Here is a 20,755-nt window from a genome sequence, read left to right on the forward strand (position 1 = left end):
ACATTTCTGAGGATTGCCTATATATTATAAAAAATAAGTCTGTGGTTCTTTATAGCAGTCTGTCTTTTAATTAATGTCTCATGTCTCTATAAATTGTCAAGTAATGACAAAATCAAGCACATTTTATTAAGATCTGCGTAACTATTTCTGCAAACCTGATATTGTATAAAGGTGAAAAAAGCATATCTTAATTTAACTTAAAAAATCGCATTCTACTTAATAAAATGTCGGATTGGGACACTGTTACCATCTTGCGCAAGAAGCCCCCAAAGGCATCAGCTTTAAAGACTGAACAAGCTGTAAACGCAGCACGTCGTCAAGGAATACCAGTAGATACTCAACAAAAATATGGTGCGGGTACAAATAAACAGCATGGCACTACTAAAAATACAGCTAAACTGGATAGAGAAACCGAGGAATTGCGACACGATAAAATTCCATTAGATCTTGGGAAATTGATAATGCAAGGACGACAATCAAAGGGAATGAGTCAAAAAGATCTGGCCACAAAAATTTGTGAAAAACCACAAATTGTTAATGATTATGAAGCAGGACGTGGAATACCAAATAATATTGTTCTTGGCAAAATTGAGCGGGCAATTGGCATAAAACTACGTGGGAAAGAACGTGGCCTACCAGTACAGCCTCCTGGAGTAAAGAAATAGCGAGTTCTCTGGGAGGTGAAGACCTAAACTCCAATTACTTTATTGCATAATATTTCTCCTTTTTGTTTTTGAAAATTATAATGCATTTAAAGTTCTCAAACTTGTGACTAACTATGATGTAAGCATTTATTTGTTTGGTTTCTGGAAATACCTTCTATTTTTGTTGCCTTTGTAAACTATTTTAAAAGTATGAAATGCAAAAGGAATAAATTTTTTGAATACCTAATAAATCAATATTTATGACTAAACAAGTGTTTAAAAACTTAACTCAATACTCAATAGGACTTAATAATTTTATTTTCAGTGAGAAATTACCAAGAAAACAATATTCCATGTACATCAGTATGTTTGATCATTGAATATGATTACAGCTATTTCCTATCAAACTATCTTAAATAGGTTTATATGTTTATAAATTAATGGGACAGTCAATAAACAAAAATGTCAGAAAATTATAGATTTCCTTTATGGATAGATAAGGCATTACACAATAAATATCATAATAATTATGCTTTAGATAAATTAATCTATGTTTACAGAGGAATATAAATAAAAAATCTTTCACAAAGAGATATACCAAACATCCTCACTAAAGACTGTTCTTCCTTGTCATTAAATACTGAAGATTAAAAAAAAAACAATATGCATCTCTCTCTTTTTAAAATTTTAATATGAGAATCAAATAAAGGTATAAATCTAATTTATATATCAATCTTCTGTTTAAAAAGGTATGTAATTCTTTTTAATTTATCAGCCTGTTTAATTCAATATAAAAGAGATTTTGTGTAGTCACGTTTTAGTTGAATAAAGCCAACTCTCTATCTTATTACAATTTATTCATGTAAAAATAAATAAATAAAATATTAAAATCAACAAGTATTTGCAACCAGATTAGTTCTATGGAGACCCATCCTCTAATGAAGATCAGTTCCCTCTGGACATATTATATATATAATTAGATCTTAAAACATCTTCAAGGCTTGAATTAAACTGTGTCTGCTGATGAAGATTTTCATTAGATTAACAGCAATTCTGATTCCTATGTGATTGCAATACCTACAAATAAGAATAATCGCTCCATACAAAACTTTGAGAAATTCTATTACTGTGGGAATAATAGACATGCTCGTCAAAGTTGTCCTGTAGCTGGTACAAATTGTCAACAATCTGGTAAAAGTGGATTTTTTGCAAAAGTTTGAAGAAGAACCGCAACAGGAAAATACAGACAAACAAATAACATATATATCTTTGCAGTTGCAGCTTTCATTATCTTTATGTGTCTAATATAAAGTTTGTAGGTTATAGGGTGTAAATTTGGATCTACTGAACCGATTTTGAAATACGAAATGACTTTCGTGGTAGTTGGATTTGCAAAGTAATTCGGAGAAAAACCGGCCGAACAAAAACGGTTCTACGCCTCCGCCTTAACGATGACAGATATAGGTAAGATTGAATTCTTGAGAAAACTTGTAGAGCTTGATAACGGCTAAAAAGGTCAGCGATAGCATGTCTAACTTATATGTTTACGTCACAAAAGGTACCTACCTAGAGTTTTTATATTAAATCAATAATTAATATTTGTTGGTATTATTATAAACAACTAAGAATTCTTACCAAAAAAGACTTTTCTCCCATTTACTGCATATAATTTGGAAGAATGGTTATAGAGATAATAGGATGAATAAGGATATATAATGCCGCATTTACATTCAGCCGTAGTGAGCAGGAATATATGTATTAAAGTATCGCGTTAACACACTCTTCCTGCCCACTTCCCTGCTCACTACGGCTGAATGTAAAACTGGTACTTATAAAACTTCTCGGCGTTAGCCACTGGGACCTTCGGGCCGGCCAGTCAGTAGTTACGCTGATCCAGGATCCATTTAGATTGGATTACATATTCACCATCGTTTCTCCACATGTATGAAACCGCGATCGTGTCGTAATCTATTGAATGATATTTATATTAAACGGTTTCATATACAACACGTCAATGTATTTAGAAATAATAAAATAATTGCTTTATCACCAAGGAAATTTGACTAGATAAAATTAGTATTTTATTTTTTGTTGCATACTTTAAAAGATCATTTAAAATATCATAATACGCAATTTAATTTAGGTACTTAATTACTTTAGTATTTGCGGGCGATTTTTGATAAAAACTGCCTGTAGTAACAAAAGGAACAGGCGCCCATGTCATATAATATTATACAAGAAATTAAAAATCAATTTACGAACAAATGAGAGCCCCGAAAGCGACTACGATAACACCTCCAACAACTGCTGAATCTCTGAGAAGGAAACATTAGAGCTGTTCTTAAGCCATCAGTAGCTGTACCTAGTAAGTTGGCATTCCTATCATGCTATTAAGAAATTTCAGTGGCGACCATTCTCACAGTGAAACCACTTGCTTATATTCCACGGAAACCTAATATTCCTAAGGATTTATCCATACCGTTTAAAAGGCCCATTAAGATTTCTTTTGCCCGCACCTTTGCAAGTCTCAGGATTAAACATTCTCTCTGGTGGACTATATATTTTGGGCACCAACTAATATTGAATCTAATATTATACCTACTATATCAGATTTAATTCAGAAGTTTTAAACAATAGAAATAAACATAATTTATTCAATCAATATCATTTTATTCATTCGTTTGAAATCCCAAAGCAATGTTTGTATAATGTGTGCTACCTACACAGTGCACATATACAAACATAATATGCAGTAGAAATATATTTTAGAAATCAGCAAATAAAACATGTAACCTACTACTCGTTATCAACTATCAACCGAACCCTTCTGATATTATCATCTCTAGTAAAAATATTTATCATCCAACAGGTCAGCTAGTAATAAACAATTAATTCGCGGCCAATGCTTTAATTGATACTGGAAGTTCTACAAGCTATTAATTATTTATATCTGATAATAAGTTTTATTAATTTAGGGATTAATAAACTTTTGCCGAGAAGATAATATAACTTAGTTTTTAACCAGTTCAATACTAGAAATTCCGAATCTAAATCGAGTTACTAGAATGGGGTACCGGCATTGCAAAGATATATCAAGAGTAGGTATATAGCTAAATAGAAGTTGGAAGGTATTTATGCGTACCAAGATGATATAACTGTATGCTGAGTTGATCATGACATAAAACTAGATATTGAATGAAAATTAGAGTATTTTCCCGTTATTATAGAAGCTGTCAACGCTTAAGCAAGGAATAGCAATGTCAGTTGTAAGCGCTGTAAAAATCAGTGAGGTGTAGAAACTGATTCTTTTAATTTTCTGATAGCAGGAACAATGTGACAGGAAGGTAGACTAATACCTAACGTTATTCTCCAGAAGTTTAAATAATAATGAACGAAACCACCCAGCCATAGAGAAAGAAGATCCAACAATTGCTGAGTCTTAAAAGTGTTTTTTTTTAATATAACGTAATTTAAAATTAAAAGCTGATAAGCAGTCCATTGCTTTTATGTTTAATCAATGATATTCGTCAAGGATTCAAAATTAAAATTAATAATAATTCTGACATTGTTTATCGACGAGGAAAGGAGAACTTAGCTACTGTTCCTTATTTATAGTTTACGCTGTCGCAGTGCAGTCTGCAGTACTTTCAACAAGCACTATAGAAAATAATTTAACTGAAATTCGTAAAAATGCTTCACGGGGTATGTAATAAAAATCTGGCAACTGATTGATTGTTTTTAATGGTTTGGTTATGACTACTTACATCCACTGCGATGGAGGACCATCTTTTTATCAAAAGATATTTTAAAAGTTTACACGAAAAAGGAATTGCAACAATCTATGCATAATGCACAAGGTAATGGACAAATAGAAAAATATAACGCCATAAAATTGGCGAACGGTGCAATTAGCTCTAAGGAGCCGCAATGTGTCCTCATTCTCAACCACACACCAATCTATGCGATCACTTCTTTCCACAAACTGTAATCTTCATGAATATATTATGTTCTCTCATCCTATCTTAACGGCTATTTCCAATAAAGCAGAGGAGAATGTCGTCATAACCTTTGTCTATATCAATAAAGAAAATAGTGTCGATCACATTAGTCTTAAATATCCAGTAATAAGCATATCCTTCTTTAAGTTGAATAAAGTCGACTTTCTGTCTGTTTTTTTCTCCTACTGCAGTTTCGTTCTTCTACCTTACCCTGTGTGCATACTGCATATCTACTCGTAGACCTTCTGACCACTGACCAGTGGCCTGCTGTTCCCTTAAACTTCTATCGCTCTTTGTATTTGATATAGACTATGCACACAGATATGTGTTTAATCAAAGATAATAATAATATAGTAGATATATTGTATACTGTTAATTAGTCTGTGCTATTTATGCAGATTGGAATTTGAAAATATTATTGACGGAAATGTCTTCCAAGAATTATGAATTATCAGATGACGAAGAAGAACATTACATATTTGTTGAGTTTGACGATAGCGTTAAACTAGAAAAATATAGGAACATTCATGTTCTAGGTATTGATACGAAAAACCCTTTAATTCAGTTAGATAACACATTTTTCTCAGGTAATATTTACGACTTTTCACTCTAAAGAACTTTTAGTTAGCCCCAACATTACACGATATATTACGTATAAATAATATGATTTCCATACTCATTTACAGGTACCTATGAAAATCCATTAGGAACACATATTTTTTTTGAAGATGATCCTTTAGCGCAAACAAGTGATCCACTATTTGACAAATTACCTGAAAGAAGTCTTAAATATAAGACAAAATCAAGAAAAACTGTAAAAGCTGAACATGTTTATATAAAGATGAAAGAAGGAACTGGTTAGTTTTAATACTTGGTTAAATATTTACATCAAATATTTTATAACTAAATTACATCCCAGTATGTTATTTCTATATAAAATACAGAAAAAGATATCCTGGATTCGATTCCCAGTAGGCCTAAAAAATGTGCCTGCTTTTGCGATGTTACAAGGCTAATCATATTTTTACAGAAAGTGAAGCTCAAATCAAACAAGATAAAACAGACCATGAGATACCAGCAGTTTCATTTACTTCAGTGGCAGAAGCAGTAGAAAGATTTAAAAAAGATTGGATGTCATCACACCCTGAATTGTTTAATGAAAGAAAGTAAGTGATAAAGAAGAAAATTATTCTTTGTCATTTTACTTTTGTTATTTACTAGAACTCATTCCTATGATTATTATAATAAAATGTCTTTTATTTATGCCTTTGATGTATTTTTCTGAATGCATGCAGATTATAATGCACAAAATGTGAATATTCGTCATTATCAAGTTTTAAACTTATCAAATTACTATTTCAGTAAGAGGTCTGAGGTCTTGCTTTAGTTTTTAATATATAACATTATTACTACTATGTTAAAAATATGGAAAAATTCATTAATTAAGAAACAAAAAATCTGATTTGTTAGCCTCATGTATAAAATAAAACTAAAACTAAGCTGATAACCAAGATTGGATATTGCAATAATTAATATGATACAGGTTTCTGTCCATATAATATACATAGTAATTATTATTGTTGGTAAAGAGTTAATAAATTCTGCTGCAAATTGTTTATTTCTAACTTTTTCATAACCCATTTTAATTTTCTGTAAAAGGTGGAACCTTAACCTCGCAGTTATTATTATTTAGGTTCCTATTTACTCCTGAAGAAAAATACCAACATAAAAAGGAAACTTAATTCAAACTCTTTAATTTATTTAATACTCATAAAGAAAATAGATAAAGATGAATAATAATAAATTAATATAAACAGAAAAATCTTGTATAGTATTTCTCCGCTAAAAGCTCCTGACCTAAACAGTTTTTCTTTTTTTTTAGGAATTTTATACATAATATAAACATTAATAATTTATTCTAATAGAAAACTACCCATCGACTATCTACAAAGTCGTTGGCCGTTGCATAATTATATAAACTTGATTTTGTGGCACGTACTTAAACTTTTAAGATATTTTTACGAGTAGGTAACATGAAACATCAGCTACAAAAATATTTGTCTCTCTTTTGTAGAAAGTAGAAACTAGAAATAAAAAGACAATTTGAATTTAACCATAGATTTCCTTCCTCTCATTTATGGTGCCTTTACTTTGACAATTGTCTTACTATTCATCGGTGCAAACATTGAATTATCTGTACTCTCCTGCCGGTCGCCATTTTCTTCCTATCGCCATTTCATTTACGCAGTGAGATGGAGAATTGAAAATTTCAAAGAGAGATAGAAATACAATAAATTTATTATTTGAATAGTTTTAAATTATAAACATAAACATAAGTCTTTGTAAAGGTAAGATTATATAGAAAATCAGAGATGGTTATGCTGATGTGTATTATATACAGTAAAAGCATTCAATACTCTTTTTAACAAGGAATTGTAATTATACAATGGCGTCCGTGTTATGCTTGAAGCGCGTCTATAGACATTCATCGTCATCCTTTTCTTTCAATCGACACCTCCTATTGAGATGTACACCGCTTTCATCGAACGAAGCTTTTTACGAGTAGAGTAGAACGATAAGAGGTATTTCCCGTTACCTTCGCACGATATGTTTTGAAGTTTCTCGCGTAGAAATAAAGCCGCGCTTTTAGTTTTAAATTATTTAATATTTTCTCTTAATATAATATATAGATAAAGAATTACAATTTTATTTCCAGTTCCATCGGCCTTAATTAGCAAATTTTCAGAGAAGCTCACTAGGTAATGTAAAACCTTTCAAAATGTTCACGACTAATACTGTACAAGCTGGAGCTGTGCCGGCTTTACAGTATCAAGAACATGCTCAGAAATCACAGGGAAAAAATATTGAGAATGTTCAACAAAAACCCGCGCAACAGGCACAGCAAACTCAGCAGGTATTTATACATTATAAAGATATTTAATTTAATGAGGAATAAAACTTGTTAAAGTGACTTAAGCCTCCAGTTTTAACTATGTCTATTTTTTTCTTAAAGGAATTTCCAACTTTCTGTTATACCAATGTTAACATGATTGGTAAAATGAATGCTGGGGCAACAACTGGAGCAGGAACAGTAGCTGGGGGTGTTAACATAGCCCAACTGACGACCGGCGATGATAAAACCTGCTATATTGCACAGCCTTTTTCCACATACAACTATGCATTAGTGAACCAAATGCAAATAGCTCCCAATGGAATTCAGAATACTATTTCTAATATTAGTTTTAAGTGTGATGTTTGTGGTCTAATGTTTGGACACTTGACTTTATTGAATGCTCATAAAAGAATACATACGCAAGATACAGGTATTTGTAACCTTATTAATGTTTTTCCAATAATAATAGTAGAAGTAGAGATAAGTTTTATTGCTTATACATTTATAAGATGAATTCTAATTTGATGATTCTTCCTATTTCCTATTGTTTTTTTGTTATTTTTTGTTGTTAAAAAAGTTTTGCAATATATATTTTCATTCTATTAAGATAACAAACACATTAAAGTGATCTGTAGCATAGCAATAAAACTAACTAATTTAAGCATCCCAATTGAAATCTTGTTAACTCTAATTCCAGACAATAACATAACAGTAGTGACAACTGGCGTTAGTTCTGCTAATGAAGTTGCAATGCCCCCACACATACAAATACTATCTTCAGATCCTGGTGACCAACAACAGCAGCAACAACATGTACCAATACAGGATAGTGAGTAATGTTTTCTCATCTTTTTAAATGTGGAGTTTTGATTCAAAGAGAACAGCAAAACTGGTTGTGATAGGTTTTAAAGGTATTCATTAAATTGAAAACATTTTTTAAGCTTAATAATAGGGAACGGCAAAACTGGTTGTAATAATTTTTAAAAGTATTAGGTGAATTTAAAACTTATTTCTTTTAGTTTTAAATTATTATTAATTGGTTTTCGTGTATTTTATGAGACAAAATGAATTCTCTTGTATTTTATCTTTAGTTTCAGCCATAATTTGGTGTAGAGTAGGGTATCCACTTCTGGTGATTTATAAGATTTTAGCTTTGAATTTTTTTTTAATTCTTTTTTGTATTGTCTATGGACACAAACTATATTAATCAATTCAATAGCTATTTAAGGTTGATAGTATGTAAATGTATAAGGGAGTAAGATAATAAACTATTACATTCTATGTAATTATTAAACAATGTATTCACTGTTAAAATATTGCTGGTGGAAAAAGTTTTATACATATTAACATTCTTTTTTTTTTCAGCAAAACCTGTTTTAATAGACAAGATACAGAAATGCATAACATGTGGCAATGTGATCCCCAACAACCCAAAACGGAAAGGACCCAAACTGATCAGATGTGAAAATTGTATAGCCCAGGTTAACATTGAACACAGACAAAGTCACTGTAAGAAAAATCAATATGCTTAGTTATGTATGCTTAATAGTATAATAAGTATTATCTATTGGTTTATATATAAAACTCTATGATTAGGTAGCTTAGGTTAGGGTTACTATGAAAATGTTAATGCAATTTTAAGGTCAAGAAATATGTACATGCATTTAATCGCCTTTTTAAAAATGAGTAAGTCTTATTTTACATCACAAAAAATATTACAAAACAAGAATAAATTAATAAGTGTAGACAAAAGATGTAAAGGGTATTCCAGGCAACCCAGACATTAATAATCTCAACATAAAAAAAATACAATGCAATATAGACAGTGTTCAATGTCAATTAATAAATATTTATTAATTGTATTAATAATTAAATTATGTATTTATGATTAAAATTCCACAAATTTATTTAAAATAATGTTTTACTTTTACAAAATATCAATATTTTTGTTCTCTGTTTTATAGGTTTTAAATGTATATTACTTATAAACAATACCGTCAAATTTTTTCAAAAAGTTTATTCAAAATAACAGATATTAGGGTTTAACACTGACATGTTTGGTGCTGGACCTAGCCTTATTCATAAAATATAAATAAGTCTAATTGTACTGTTCTAAACAATTGAACTCTTTTGTCTAATTTAGTTTTGCTGTGATGAAAAGAGATTACTAATAAATCAAGGAAGTTACTAATTAAAATCACAATTTTTAATATTGCTTTAGTGTGCTTACTTTAACAAATCTTTTTATTTTCCATCAGTGAATACAGCCCAAATATTTGTGGCAGAAGATAATGTAAAGTATGAAGTGAGTGGGGTGCAGCCCTCCGCAGATCCTTTGTCAACCGCACAGTCCAATCAACAACAGCAGAAACACTGTAAGCCAATTCTCATGTTTTTAACCAATGTATATGTATAATAAACGCTCATATCAAATAAAGTTAAAGTTATAGGTTTTATTTAGTATGATGGCATAGTAGGTAGGCAAAATTATATGCAGAATTTAAATCTGAGAAGAAGTGGTGTAGTCTTTTTGGCAAAATAAATCTCCTTGTAAAACCTCATGATAAGATTCAAGACTTAGTGTTAATGATTAACTTGAATTTGTCTGTGAAAAAAAAATAAAGTATAATAATGCCAACTCTACTCAGGTCTAATGATATGTCAGTTTTGTCAGTAAACAGTGGCTTTATAGCTTTTTTGAGTAATGAATTTGAAAAGGAAACCATTTTTTTCAGTGCCGGGACATCATCCTGTAAAAAAAAGAAACTTAGCCTCAGTGACTAAATGCCAGAACTGTAATGGCTCTGGTATAATATTTGTAGGTGGCAACAAAAATAAAAATAATGCTCAAAACCCGGATAAGTCATATCATTGTAATATTTGTGGTGGATCATTCTCACGATATTCCTCTTTATGGTCACACAAGAAACTACATTCTGGTGAAAAGAACTTTAAATGTGGCATTTGTGGGATTGCATTTGCTAAAGCAGTGTATCTTAAAAATCATTCTCGTATACATACTGGAGAAAAGCCTTATAGGTAATGAAATTGATTATATTGATAGTTAGTGAACCATGTAATAAAACTCTTACTCAAAGATGAGATTTGGCGCTAAGTATGTCAGAAACATATTGGATTTGATATATTATGGCAATGACACTCTGAAAAATAAACAGAAAAAATGTTTAAAGAATTTTTAGAACTATATAAAAACTGTCTGTTCACTGCTATTAGAATAGAGATATTATATAATATAAAAGACAATTTCGATGAACTTGCCCACAAACATTGTTGGAACCTAACCCAGAAGTATTTTTTAACCCTTATCCTACCGTTCTTAAATCACACAATCACATTAGGACTATATTTATAAAAAATAATATTATAAATTTGAAGTGTAGCAAATAATTCCCAAGCAGTTAGTAATAAAATTCATAAATTTGGTGCTTGGGTGATGGCGCAACTAACACTATTATAATTTTCAGATGTAATACATGCGGTATGCAGTTTTCACAATCTCCACATTTAAAGAACCACGAAAGAACGCATTCCGGAGAAAAGCCATATGTCTGCGAGGTAATTACATATTTTTTAATGTTTAGATAAGTGTAGTGTGAGTAACTATTTACAAGAAAGTTAAATCAGATTAAAGTGTGATTACTACAAATTTATTTTCCATAAAAAGATTACATGGGGAAAAATTCATTAATTATCACAATTTTGCATAATTCAAATTGACTTTAAACTTATCTGTATGTGTGTTATACAATCTTCACCTTATGTAAGGTTAAAAGGCAGGTGAAACATCAACATTACGTTTAAACTAAAAGTGCGATACTTAAATTTGTATATTCTATATACAGATGAAAAATATATTATAAAACTAAAAAAAATGAGATTAAAATAAACTATTTTGAATGCTCACAAAAGTACTTTTCTCTAATTAAACAACAAATTGGGTAAAAAAAGATAAATACATTGGTTTTAGTAATTTTTTTTTGGCTGCTACTACTTTTTGTTTTCCTCGGAATTAAATAACAATACAAACTTTAGAAAGATTGCTGCGTCTATGAAAAAAAATGCGAAAACAAAACTATCACTTCACAACACACCATGTATATAAATTTTATAATGCAATTGATAATTTAACACCTAACCATTTTCATCCAATAAGTGTTGATATTTTTAGGTCTGCGACAAAGGCTTCGCACGCCACGCGACCCTATGGAACCATCGACGCATTCACACTGGGGAGAAACCTTACAAGTAAGACTCGAATCTTATCCATAATGTGCAACATTTTCTACATTTTACGATCCACTAAATGTATATCAATAGCAACATATACTGTGTATATAGACTTTCTTTCATAAGCGACCATATAAAAATATTTAATACTTTAGTCTGATAAATTTCATTAAGATGAGACATGCCAACAACAACAACAATGTGAATTCCTATTTTATTCTGAGTTAGAATTTTATTTATTTCATTCTACTTACATATTCTTGTGTAAAATAATAATTTGCTTGAACCCCAGAGCTATATATAGTATACTTTACTAAAACAGCTTGTATTGATTTTTGTCTGTTAACAGATGTGATACATGTGGTTCAGCATTTAGTCAGGCAGCGCATCTAAAGAACCATGCAAAGGTACACTCTGGAGAAAAACCTTTCAAGTGCGATATCTGTACAGCAGCGTTTGCTGACCGTTTCGCGCTGAAGAGGCACAGAGGGATCCACGATAAATATGGTAATTAATATTTGGCAATCAAATGTTGGTAGGATTAAGAAATAATATTAATGTTACTTTGAGATTAACGCTTATTTCTAGAGGTTTAGCACAACTGAACTATGTATTTTGTAATTTTAAGTTGAATAAACATTATATTTTTATCAGAAAGACTATTCTTTCACTAATATTAATATCATTAAAACTATATTGAATTTTAAATATAATGATTGATTTAATTGTTATTGTATTATTAGTATATTGATTATTGACTCTATCATGATAAAATTTAAACATTGATTGCTTTTTGTGACAGAAATTTAAGTCAAGTTCACCTTTACATAATAGTTCAAGGTTGTGTAAACTATTTTCTGTTTATCCTATTAGGTCAAAGCCAGTCTGTAAACAGAATCATAAAACATACTGTTTTCTATAAATAACTAAAGTAACTAATGCTAGGGCTATTGCAAAAGTTGATTGTTTAACTTGATCTTTACCATCTTTTCTTCTGGTTTGAAATTTGCCATAATGAATTTTTAATGTTGTTTTACTTTCTAGGTCAAACTGCACCATTACCATCCAAGATACACCAGAATCAATTAGAACAGCAAGCAACCCAACTACAAACAATTTCGACAAACCAACAACCACAGACGACACAAGCAGCCGTGGAAGTTGAACATTGTCCTGAACAGAGTCTATGAGTCCAAGATTTTCCTTTAGTTATAACAACGCTATCATAGTATTAAATAACATAAGCACATTATGTACTCAAGACAATATGTAAATAATTGAAATCTGTAGTATATTATTTGTAAGATACTGATAAAAATGTCACTGCCAACTTATGTAAGGAAAGGTTTACCAATATTGTTTACTTTTTTACAAGGAAGTGGTGTCTACTTTGCAAAAGTTCAAAATGGTTTTGTAAACAATAATTAGTTTAGCAGTGTAATACATAATTTATTGTAAAAGAAACCAATAATGGAAAATTTACTTTTTATGCAAAAACTGTATATATGTTATTTAAGACTAGACTTAAAATTGTGATTTAGTATTAGAATATTTTAATATAGGTACATAATAATGTAATGGGTGAGAAGTCATAAATTCCTTCTCCATATTGAGAATTGTTAAATGAAGAGAAACATCTCATCCAGAGAAACAATACTGCATCAAAATGATGCTCTTAAATTAGCATTTTTTCAACGAAAATAAATGTCAATAACATATTAACTTTCATTTTAACCCAAAAATAGTTCAGTTAAAATCTTTTAAATTGCATCAATAAAGAACAATACAGATACTCAAGCAAGTCTTGATTTGTGTTATAATGAATAGGGAAATAATAATAAAACATAAATTTACAATATATTTATTATTTTGATTGAGTTGCAAGCTTAACAATAACTGGGAATTACATTAAGGTATGTTTATTCATAAACCCATTTTTCGGCAGCTGGGGTCCACCCAACAAGTTCCTTTTCAGTAAACCAGAGAGCAATTTCTTTGTTAGCAGAATCAACACTGTCAGATCCGTGGATAATGTTCCGACCAACTTCCACGCAGAGATCCCCACGGATTGTGCCAGGCAGAGAATCAGCAGGATTTGTAGCACCAAGCATTTGTCTGCCAGTCTTGACAACGTTTAAGCCTTCCCAGACCATGGGAACAACGGGTCCGGAGCTCATGTATTTAACAAGTCCAGGGAAGAAGGGACGTGCGGATAGGTCACTGTAGTGTTTCTGCAAAAGCTCCTCCGATGGCCAGACGAACTTCAATGCTACCAATTTGAAGCCTTTCTTTTCAAAACGTTCAATAATTTGCCCAACAAGGCCCCTTTGGACGCCATCAGGTTTAATCATGAGGAAGGTTCTTTCACGTGGTTCGGCCATTGTGGTATAAGAATTTATTAATTGAAGAGGTTACCAATTATTTCTGCAATGTGGTGAAGAAAATGTAATCGCGTCGTGACTCGTGGTCGGCAGCCGGTCAATGACGGAGACAGAATAGAAAGAAATAAAAAGTTTGAGTTAGACTACGCAATTCAATATTTGACATACATCATAGGTGGTCCGTGGTGGCTATGTCATTCCACAGTGACGGTCAATAATTGCCAAGACGGCTGTTAAAATGGAACAGCGTGGTGTCAGATGTCAGTTAATTCGATTTTGACATACTGCCTAGGCAGTATGTCAAGTCTAGACTCGCGCTGAGCGTTGAGTACACCTCGGTTGAAACTCAACCCTTAAGCTAGTAAGGTTCAGTTTCTAATAAAAGCTTAACGTAAAGTCTGAGCTCGATATTTGCTTTTTGTTGAATTCTGATTGTTGATAACAAAGAAGCAACACGACTTAAGCCCTTCCAGACTCGCATCAAGTAAAAAAAACACGTGGCACTTTAATTTACAAGTCGCCATTTGTGATTTCAATAAATTGCTTAAAATTTAAAATACTAATCTATATATATAAAAATGAAACCCGTTTTCCGTTGTCACGACATCACATGAAAACGGCTCGACCGATTTGTCTGATTTTTTTTTTGTTGTGTTTGTAATTGTCAGGAGAAGGTTCTTATAAAAGAAAAAAATTGCGCGGAAAATAGAAAATTCAAGAATACTTAACCACCATACAATTCGAACTTTTTGGTGTAACCTTATGGCGTTTGACATAACACAACATTGACAGAATGCGTGCTGCAAATATCGTCAGAGGATGTAAGAAAAATTAATATCGTTCAAAATAAATGCTTCGATCGGAGTTATTATATTGAAACAAACAAAAAATGTTGTATAACATAAAGCATTAGAATAATAAACACTTTGTTTCTGAAATATTTTTTAATTCATTATTTGAAATCAATATTCATAGTTAAGACAGGACAACGTCTGTCGGGTCCGCTAGTACTTCATAAATTCTCTTTACGAAATTTTAATTTAAAAAATAGAATTTCTACATGGTAATTTACACATCTTCGTGACGTTTGTTAAAAATGTTGCGCTCATGCGCCTAAAGAAGTTTTACTTCAAAATACGTGTCAGGGTTACCAGCTCATCCGTAACAAAATTAATAATTTACGAATTAACGTAAATTCCAAAAAAATATACATATTTTTCATTACTTCTTTTAACTGTTTCCAACATAAGCATGATATTTGTGCGGGTGACACGCACTTGAATTAAGTCGGAAACACACTTACGTGTCGTGGCGTGTCGTGACGCGCCAGAAGCATATTGGTTTCATACATTTAATATGATTAGAAACATATTTGCATGTCGTGTCGTGTCGCAACACGTTCTGTCGTGGCGCCGACTGCTCGCCACCGATTGCGCCAGAGCGGTGGTGGGGTTTATGACGCGACACGACACAACAGGCAAATGTGTTTCTAGACCGGCGCGTGGCTTGTGGCGCGAACATCTAGCGGGCACTTTTTAATTTATTATATTTGCAGCAAAATGACTGACGATCTTATAGAACTTGTACGTCAACGAAAAGTTATACATATATGACTCAAAGTGTAAAGAGTACAAGGATCAATTGATCAGAAATGCTGCTTGGGAAGAAATTGCTGAAATTTTGAAAGAACCCGGTACGTCAATAAAATAGTAGGTATTTAGAAGTTTCATTGATAAGAGAAATGGAAGGTCTTCATCAAAATAACTATCCGAATCATAAGAAAATGTATATTTAAACGCTGCAAAGGTTCGTTAAGTACTGTTAAGAAATAACGCCAGAGTACGCCACGACACGACACGTAAGTGTGCACACTCACCGTCACGACAGTAAGCATCACGACACGCCACGACACCTAAGTGTGTTTCCGCCTTAAGAAACGTGAGGGTGCATGTGAGTGAGAGAGTAAAATGTGTAACTATAGTAGACCGAGGCGAATCGGATCACTTTTTCTTTGAGGTTGAGTAAATCATACTAAAGTGTTATATAATGTTATTTTAATTAATAAAATCATAAGAAGTATTAATAACCTATGATACAAACATTTGAAAACTTAAATCATACATATATTCTCTTAATTACCTATTAAAAACTAAAAAAAGGAAAATATCCGAATCGCCCCAACTTTCGGGGTGAATCGGATCGTACACAACATATAACCAAATTTTAAGGTATAGTGTTAAATAACTTTGGAATCAGTAAAAATATATAATAATAAGATCAATTTTGATTATTGGCACATAATTCACATATATATGGTCCTTTTTTTCTGTAAGCTCGTGAACGGTACTGAAAAAATCTTAGCAGCTTTACGTAAGGTAAACTCTTTGTTCTGGACTTTATTTACAGCCTCTTTCATTTTTTCTTGAGACCATTCTCCGGCGGTCATGAAATAAATATGAATCAATAACCTCAAACATGTAATAAATCAGTTTAAAAGTATCATCCAATTCGCCCCTAAGGATATGATCCGATTAGCCCCATAATTAGGACTTTTGAAATAAATATTTTAGACGTTAACCTCTAAGATTATACTTAAAAGCTAATTGGTTCTTTAATATAAACACCTTGCTTAACAATATAAGCCAATGTAGTTGAATTAAGACAAATCCGTCATATGACACAAAGAAATCGTAAGTACGCGTACCTTAGATGAGCGCCAAATTGCGACACAAACAAAAAACCGAGTGGCTGACGATCGGCATTGCCACTGATCCACAAGCGCGATCGAAATACTGCTTATGTCGGGAGGTGCTCAGTAAATGAAGAGACATAAAACGCCGGTTGAGTGCGTTCTATGTGATTCTGATATTTGAATTATCAACAGATTTCTAATTTTGATCCGATTCGCCCTGTGATCCGATTCGCCTCGGTCTACCCTACATATTAGATCACAGGAGCATCTCCAACTCAGCGGCGGCGTGTAAAGGTGTAAGGTAAGAATATAATTTAATTTACGCTTCTTTCTCAGGAGTGTTGTTTTTTTAGTTGTGTTTGTTTTTACCTTCTGTATTTAATGTTGCTTTTTATTTATTGATAAAATTTTATACAAGCCATACACAAATCGTCCCTACTCTGCATACGTCGCGTCCTTTGTCTCGCACCCCGAAAACTGACTAAAAGCGGAGAGGTTGAGACGCGACACGAAGTGGCATGATCGCACCGACCTTCTCGCGCTCGCGTCCACTCGTGTCGCCTCGACGAGAATGTGGATGGGCAATAATTACATCCGTTGCAATAGATATGCCTATTAAAAAACCTCTTAACTTGGCCTCAATTCTATTAACGATGAAAAGTCGTCAATAACAAATCTGTTGTGGAAATATTATATTATTTGTATTTTAATTCTTTTACTTTCTTTAGTTGTTAATTTTTGTTTTATAATATTTACTTATTCATAGTTTAAATTCTGAATGTTGATTCGGTTTATTGAAGCGCAAATTCAGCGCGTGGACTACTGTTCTCACCTTTGGGCGGGAAACTCCCAGTACATGATCCTTCCACTTGACCGTATTCAACGAAGAGCGGTTGGAATCGTCGACGACCAATTACTTTCCGAGCGGCTCTTTCGGTGTTGCAAAGAGATGTGATTGGGTCTGACTCTGCATCTTCTACCGCATTTACCATGGAGGGGGTTAATAGGATTTGTTGGGATTAATACCTTAAGCTGAGTTTTATCATCGGACATCGAGGCGCAATACGAAATTCGACTCGAATCACCTCGATGTCGTTGCACAACTGAGCGTTTTTAAGGCAGTTTTGGCCGCGCACCTCTACTATGTAGAACCTACCGATTTCCGAACCAATTCGACTTAGAAAAAGAGCGTACCAATGATAATAATTATTAAAGAGCCCTCTGGCATTGAGTGTCCGTGGACAGCGGTATCGGGTAAGCCTACTTAGCCCGTTTGCCCCCCCCCCCTGTTCTAAAAAAAAGGTTTTGCGTAAATACGGGCGTAGTGCTATTTTTTTTAAACAAATTTAAAACCAAAATATTTTTTTGCTAATTCCAACAGTTCAATAATTAACAGATAGAAATTTTAGTGGCCTTACATAAAAATGCAGTAAGCCTAATATGTATAGTAATAGATAGGACAGTTTTAAGTTGTAATCATTTGTCTGCCATCAATGTTGGTGGCAAGCTTTAACCATCAGAAATATCTAAAAACTGATGTGTAAAATAAACAATTTTATTTATTTTTACACTTTCATTCGATAAAGTTGTAGTTCTTAACCTAAAAAAAAACTCGTATTTAAAAAAACAAAAAATGTATTTCCCTATTTACTTCCTATACTTCAATTATTTACATTCAAGCTAATTTATTAACTTAACACCACACTACTTACAAAAATTCTTCGCTATTTAATCTTATTTATTATATTGACAACTATAAAACATCGGAACATTTAAATATCATTTCTAAATGTTGCTATGTTAAAAATTAATACATTTAAATTAGCGAAAATTATGTGTGCCTAGCTTAAAGCTTAGGTTTCCTAGAAAAGCGGTGCCGTTATCCAACGGCCGTAATGTAACGTTGGGTGACGTCACCCATACGTTGTCTATAAATAACATCGGAGTAGGTTTTCTAGAGAACGTTGAGTGTCACCGTAACGTCAAATAGCGGTGCTGTCCTTTGCATGACGGCCGTCATAGCGGTGATAAACAGTAGTTCAACGTTTTTCGGGTGGCCGTGTAGCGGTGCCCATATTTAATTAATACCATGAGGTTAAACGTGACTTGGACGAGCGAAAGTGATGTTTTTTTTTGTATTATGTTAAAAAGTAAACACGGCCGTTATTAACAACCGTAAAATGACGGCCGTTAGTTAATGGCACCGCTTTTCTTGGAAACCTAAACTTAAGATAAGGCCACCATGACAGATGATTACATGATTTGTAATAAAATATACTATGTTTTTGAAATTAGAAGTTATACACAATGTAACTTAAATGTCTAATAACTAGTATAAATAATTTATTAAAACAGTTTAATATACCTAATTTACAAGGCTACATAAGATGTATGTGTATTTTTTAGAACGTATTTAATAAAAAATTATAAACGATGTTTTCTTTTACCATTTATACATACATGGAGACATTTGTATAAAAGAAAATTGGTGTTAAAATTAAATTCTCTCTCAAACAGTAAACTGTTTTGCGTTCATTTAATTGTTAATAATAAAAATGAACATATATTTTCAGTGATACACTGACAATATTTAGTTAATTTGATAAAAAATGTGATACAAATTGTAAAATTACTCTTTTATGTTATTTTTGGGGACATTATTGTTTCGTTTTGGAAGGCACAGGCTAGCTGAACACGATCTGCCCCATGCATGTAAATTTAGGGGATTAACAGATTTTAGCATGACTTAAGGCGATCACTGATAAGGCTGTTGGTACTGTTGCCGCTGCAAGTGCTGCACCAGAGGCCCTTGTTGCTGTTGCTGTTGTTGTTGCTGCTGCTGCTGCTGCATAGCAAGCATTTGTTGTCGCATGCGTTGCTGTTGCGTCATCTGTTGCTGATATTGGGCGGTTTGTTGCGGCTGCATGCCACGGTAGGGCGGAGCTGGACCGCCCATACCACCCATTGTCACGTTAGGTGCTTGCTATAATATAAAGACATGTAAAGAATTTCTGTATTTCTTTATATATTCTAGTAATAATAAAAAAAAATAGAAGTAAAGAACAAATATCTAAAGGTACAACACGAATTTTTAAGCGCTAGTCGCTCGGTTAATCACGACCTGTTCAATACATAGAGCTCAGAGTTCCTCATTTGTAAATCGAATAATTTTGTATTGGCAAACCATAATTTGTCTGTTAAAAAAATATTTAGTGAAACAGTTGCAAAATTGTGGCTTGTGTTTCGCTCGACATATTTTCACAAGACAAATTAGCATACCATTAAAACCGGTTAGATAGGTTTTTGCATCGAGTTTTTTTACGTGAATTATCATTCCTAAACGACACAAATAGACATATATCATTTCAATAAAAACAGTATCCGATGAAATTAAATTCCAAGATAGTATTATATTAGGATAAGACAGACGAAGATATATATATCTGTGACCGTTTTGTGTCACGTGACTGACGTATAAAAAATGTATTGAGTTTTTTATTATGTTTTTTTATCAAAAAAATAATAATGTTAACAACAGCTTTATAATGTCATGTTTCATACGATTTTTTCTATGATGCAAATTCATTTGATGGGGCCCTATCAGTAACAAATCTTTTCAGTTTAATTTTAACTTCAAGATTTACAGCGTACTCAATTACACGTTGTATATGTTCCACTAATGGCCATAGGCCTCCTCTCTTAGGCGAGAGGGAATGGTCTGTAGTCTCCACGCTAGCCCAACGCGTATTGGAGACTTCACATTCATCCATACAACATAATCTCTGGAATTTTCCAGACTTACTGTTACGCCACTGTCTAAATAACACTTTATTATTCGTGCCACGTGTTTTCTATATTGTTTATTCACGCTACACGGCAAGCATGCGTGTGTATAAGTA

At 32.3% G+C, this 20,755-nt stretch overlaps 5 protein-coding genes across 9 annotated transcripts in view; 3 read left to right on the forward strand and 2 right to left on the reverse strand.

Moving 5' to 3' along the window:
- Window positions 1-86: 86 nt before the first annotated feature.
- On the forward strand, window positions 87-913 carry LOC125055762 (endothelial differentiation-related factor 1 homolog). The gene has a single exon (XM_047658333.1). The coding sequence runs from the start codon at window positions 225-227 to the stop codon at window positions 663-665; it is 441 nt and encodes a 146-aa protein (XP_047514289.1). The 5' UTR covers window positions 87-224; the 3' UTR covers window positions 666-913.
- Window positions 914-5,012: 4,099 nt separating this feature from the next.
- Window positions 5,013-5,909, forward strand: LOC125055765 (general transcription factor 3C polypeptide 6). The gene is made up of 3 exons (XM_047658346.1): window positions 5,013-5,229; window positions 5,329-5,499; window positions 5,673-5,909. Exons 1-3 carry the CDS (start codon window positions 5,070-5,072, stop codon window positions 5,810-5,812), a joined length of 471 nt encoding a protein of 156 aa, XP_047514302.1. The 5' UTR covers window positions 5,013-5,069; the 3' UTR covers window positions 5,813-5,909.
- Window positions 5,910-6,828: 919 nt separating this feature from the next.
- On the forward strand, window positions 6,829-13,501 carry LOC125055764 (zinc finger protein 665-like). 2 transcript variants are annotated; one of them, XM_047658344.1, is made up of 11 exons: window positions 6,829-6,990; window positions 7,359-7,556; window positions 7,656-7,965; window positions 8,233-8,364; window positions 8,901-9,044; window positions 9,794-9,910; window positions 10,271-10,574; window positions 11,021-11,111; window positions 11,725-11,801; window positions 12,133-12,290; window positions 12,828-13,501. In XM_047658344.1, exons 2-11 carry the CDS (start codon window positions 7,422-7,424, stop codon window positions 12,971-12,973), a joined length of 1,614 nt encoding a protein of 537 aa, XP_047514300.1. In that variant the 5' UTR covers window positions 6,829-6,990; window positions 7,359-7,421; the 3' UTR covers window positions 12,974-13,501. The 2 variants fall into 2 exon arrangements, with proteins under 2 accessions (XP_047514300.1, XP_047514301.1); XM_047658345.1 differs by lacking the exon at window positions 6,829-6,990 and adding an exon at window positions 7,018-7,224.
- A 127-nt stretch (window positions 13,502-13,628) lies between these two features.
- Window positions 13,629-14,294, reverse strand: LOC125055766 (nucleoside diphosphate kinase). Its single transcript, XM_047658347.1, has one exon. The coding sequence runs from the start codon at window positions 14,162-14,164 to the stop codon at window positions 13,703-13,705; it is 462 nt and encodes a 153-aa protein (XP_047514303.1). The 5' UTR covers window positions 14,165-14,294; the 3' UTR covers window positions 13,629-13,702.
- A 4,656-nt stretch (window positions 14,295-18,950) lies between these two features.
- The window catches only part of LOC125056213 (mediator of RNA polymerase II transcription subunit 12-like), a 35,592-nt gene continuing 33,787 nt past the window's right edge, over window positions 18,951-20,755 (reverse strand). For all 4 annotated transcript variants that reach the window (XM_047659224.1, XM_047659226.1, XM_047659225.1 and 1 more), the window contains one exon: window positions 18,951-19,839. In XM_047659224.1, the coding sequence (XP_047515180.1) occupies window positions 19,612-19,839 (228 nt within the window). In that variant the 3' untranslated portion in view covers window positions 18,951-19,611. The remainder of the gene's footprint in view (window positions 19,840-20,755) is intronic.

Source organism: Pieris napi, chromosome 14, assembly GCF_905475465.1.
Source record: "Pieris napi chromosome 14, ilPieNapi1.2, whole genome shotgun sequence".
Classification (NCBI taxonomy): domain Eukaryota; kingdom Metazoa; phylum Arthropoda; class Insecta; order Lepidoptera; family Pieridae; genus Pieris; species Pieris napi.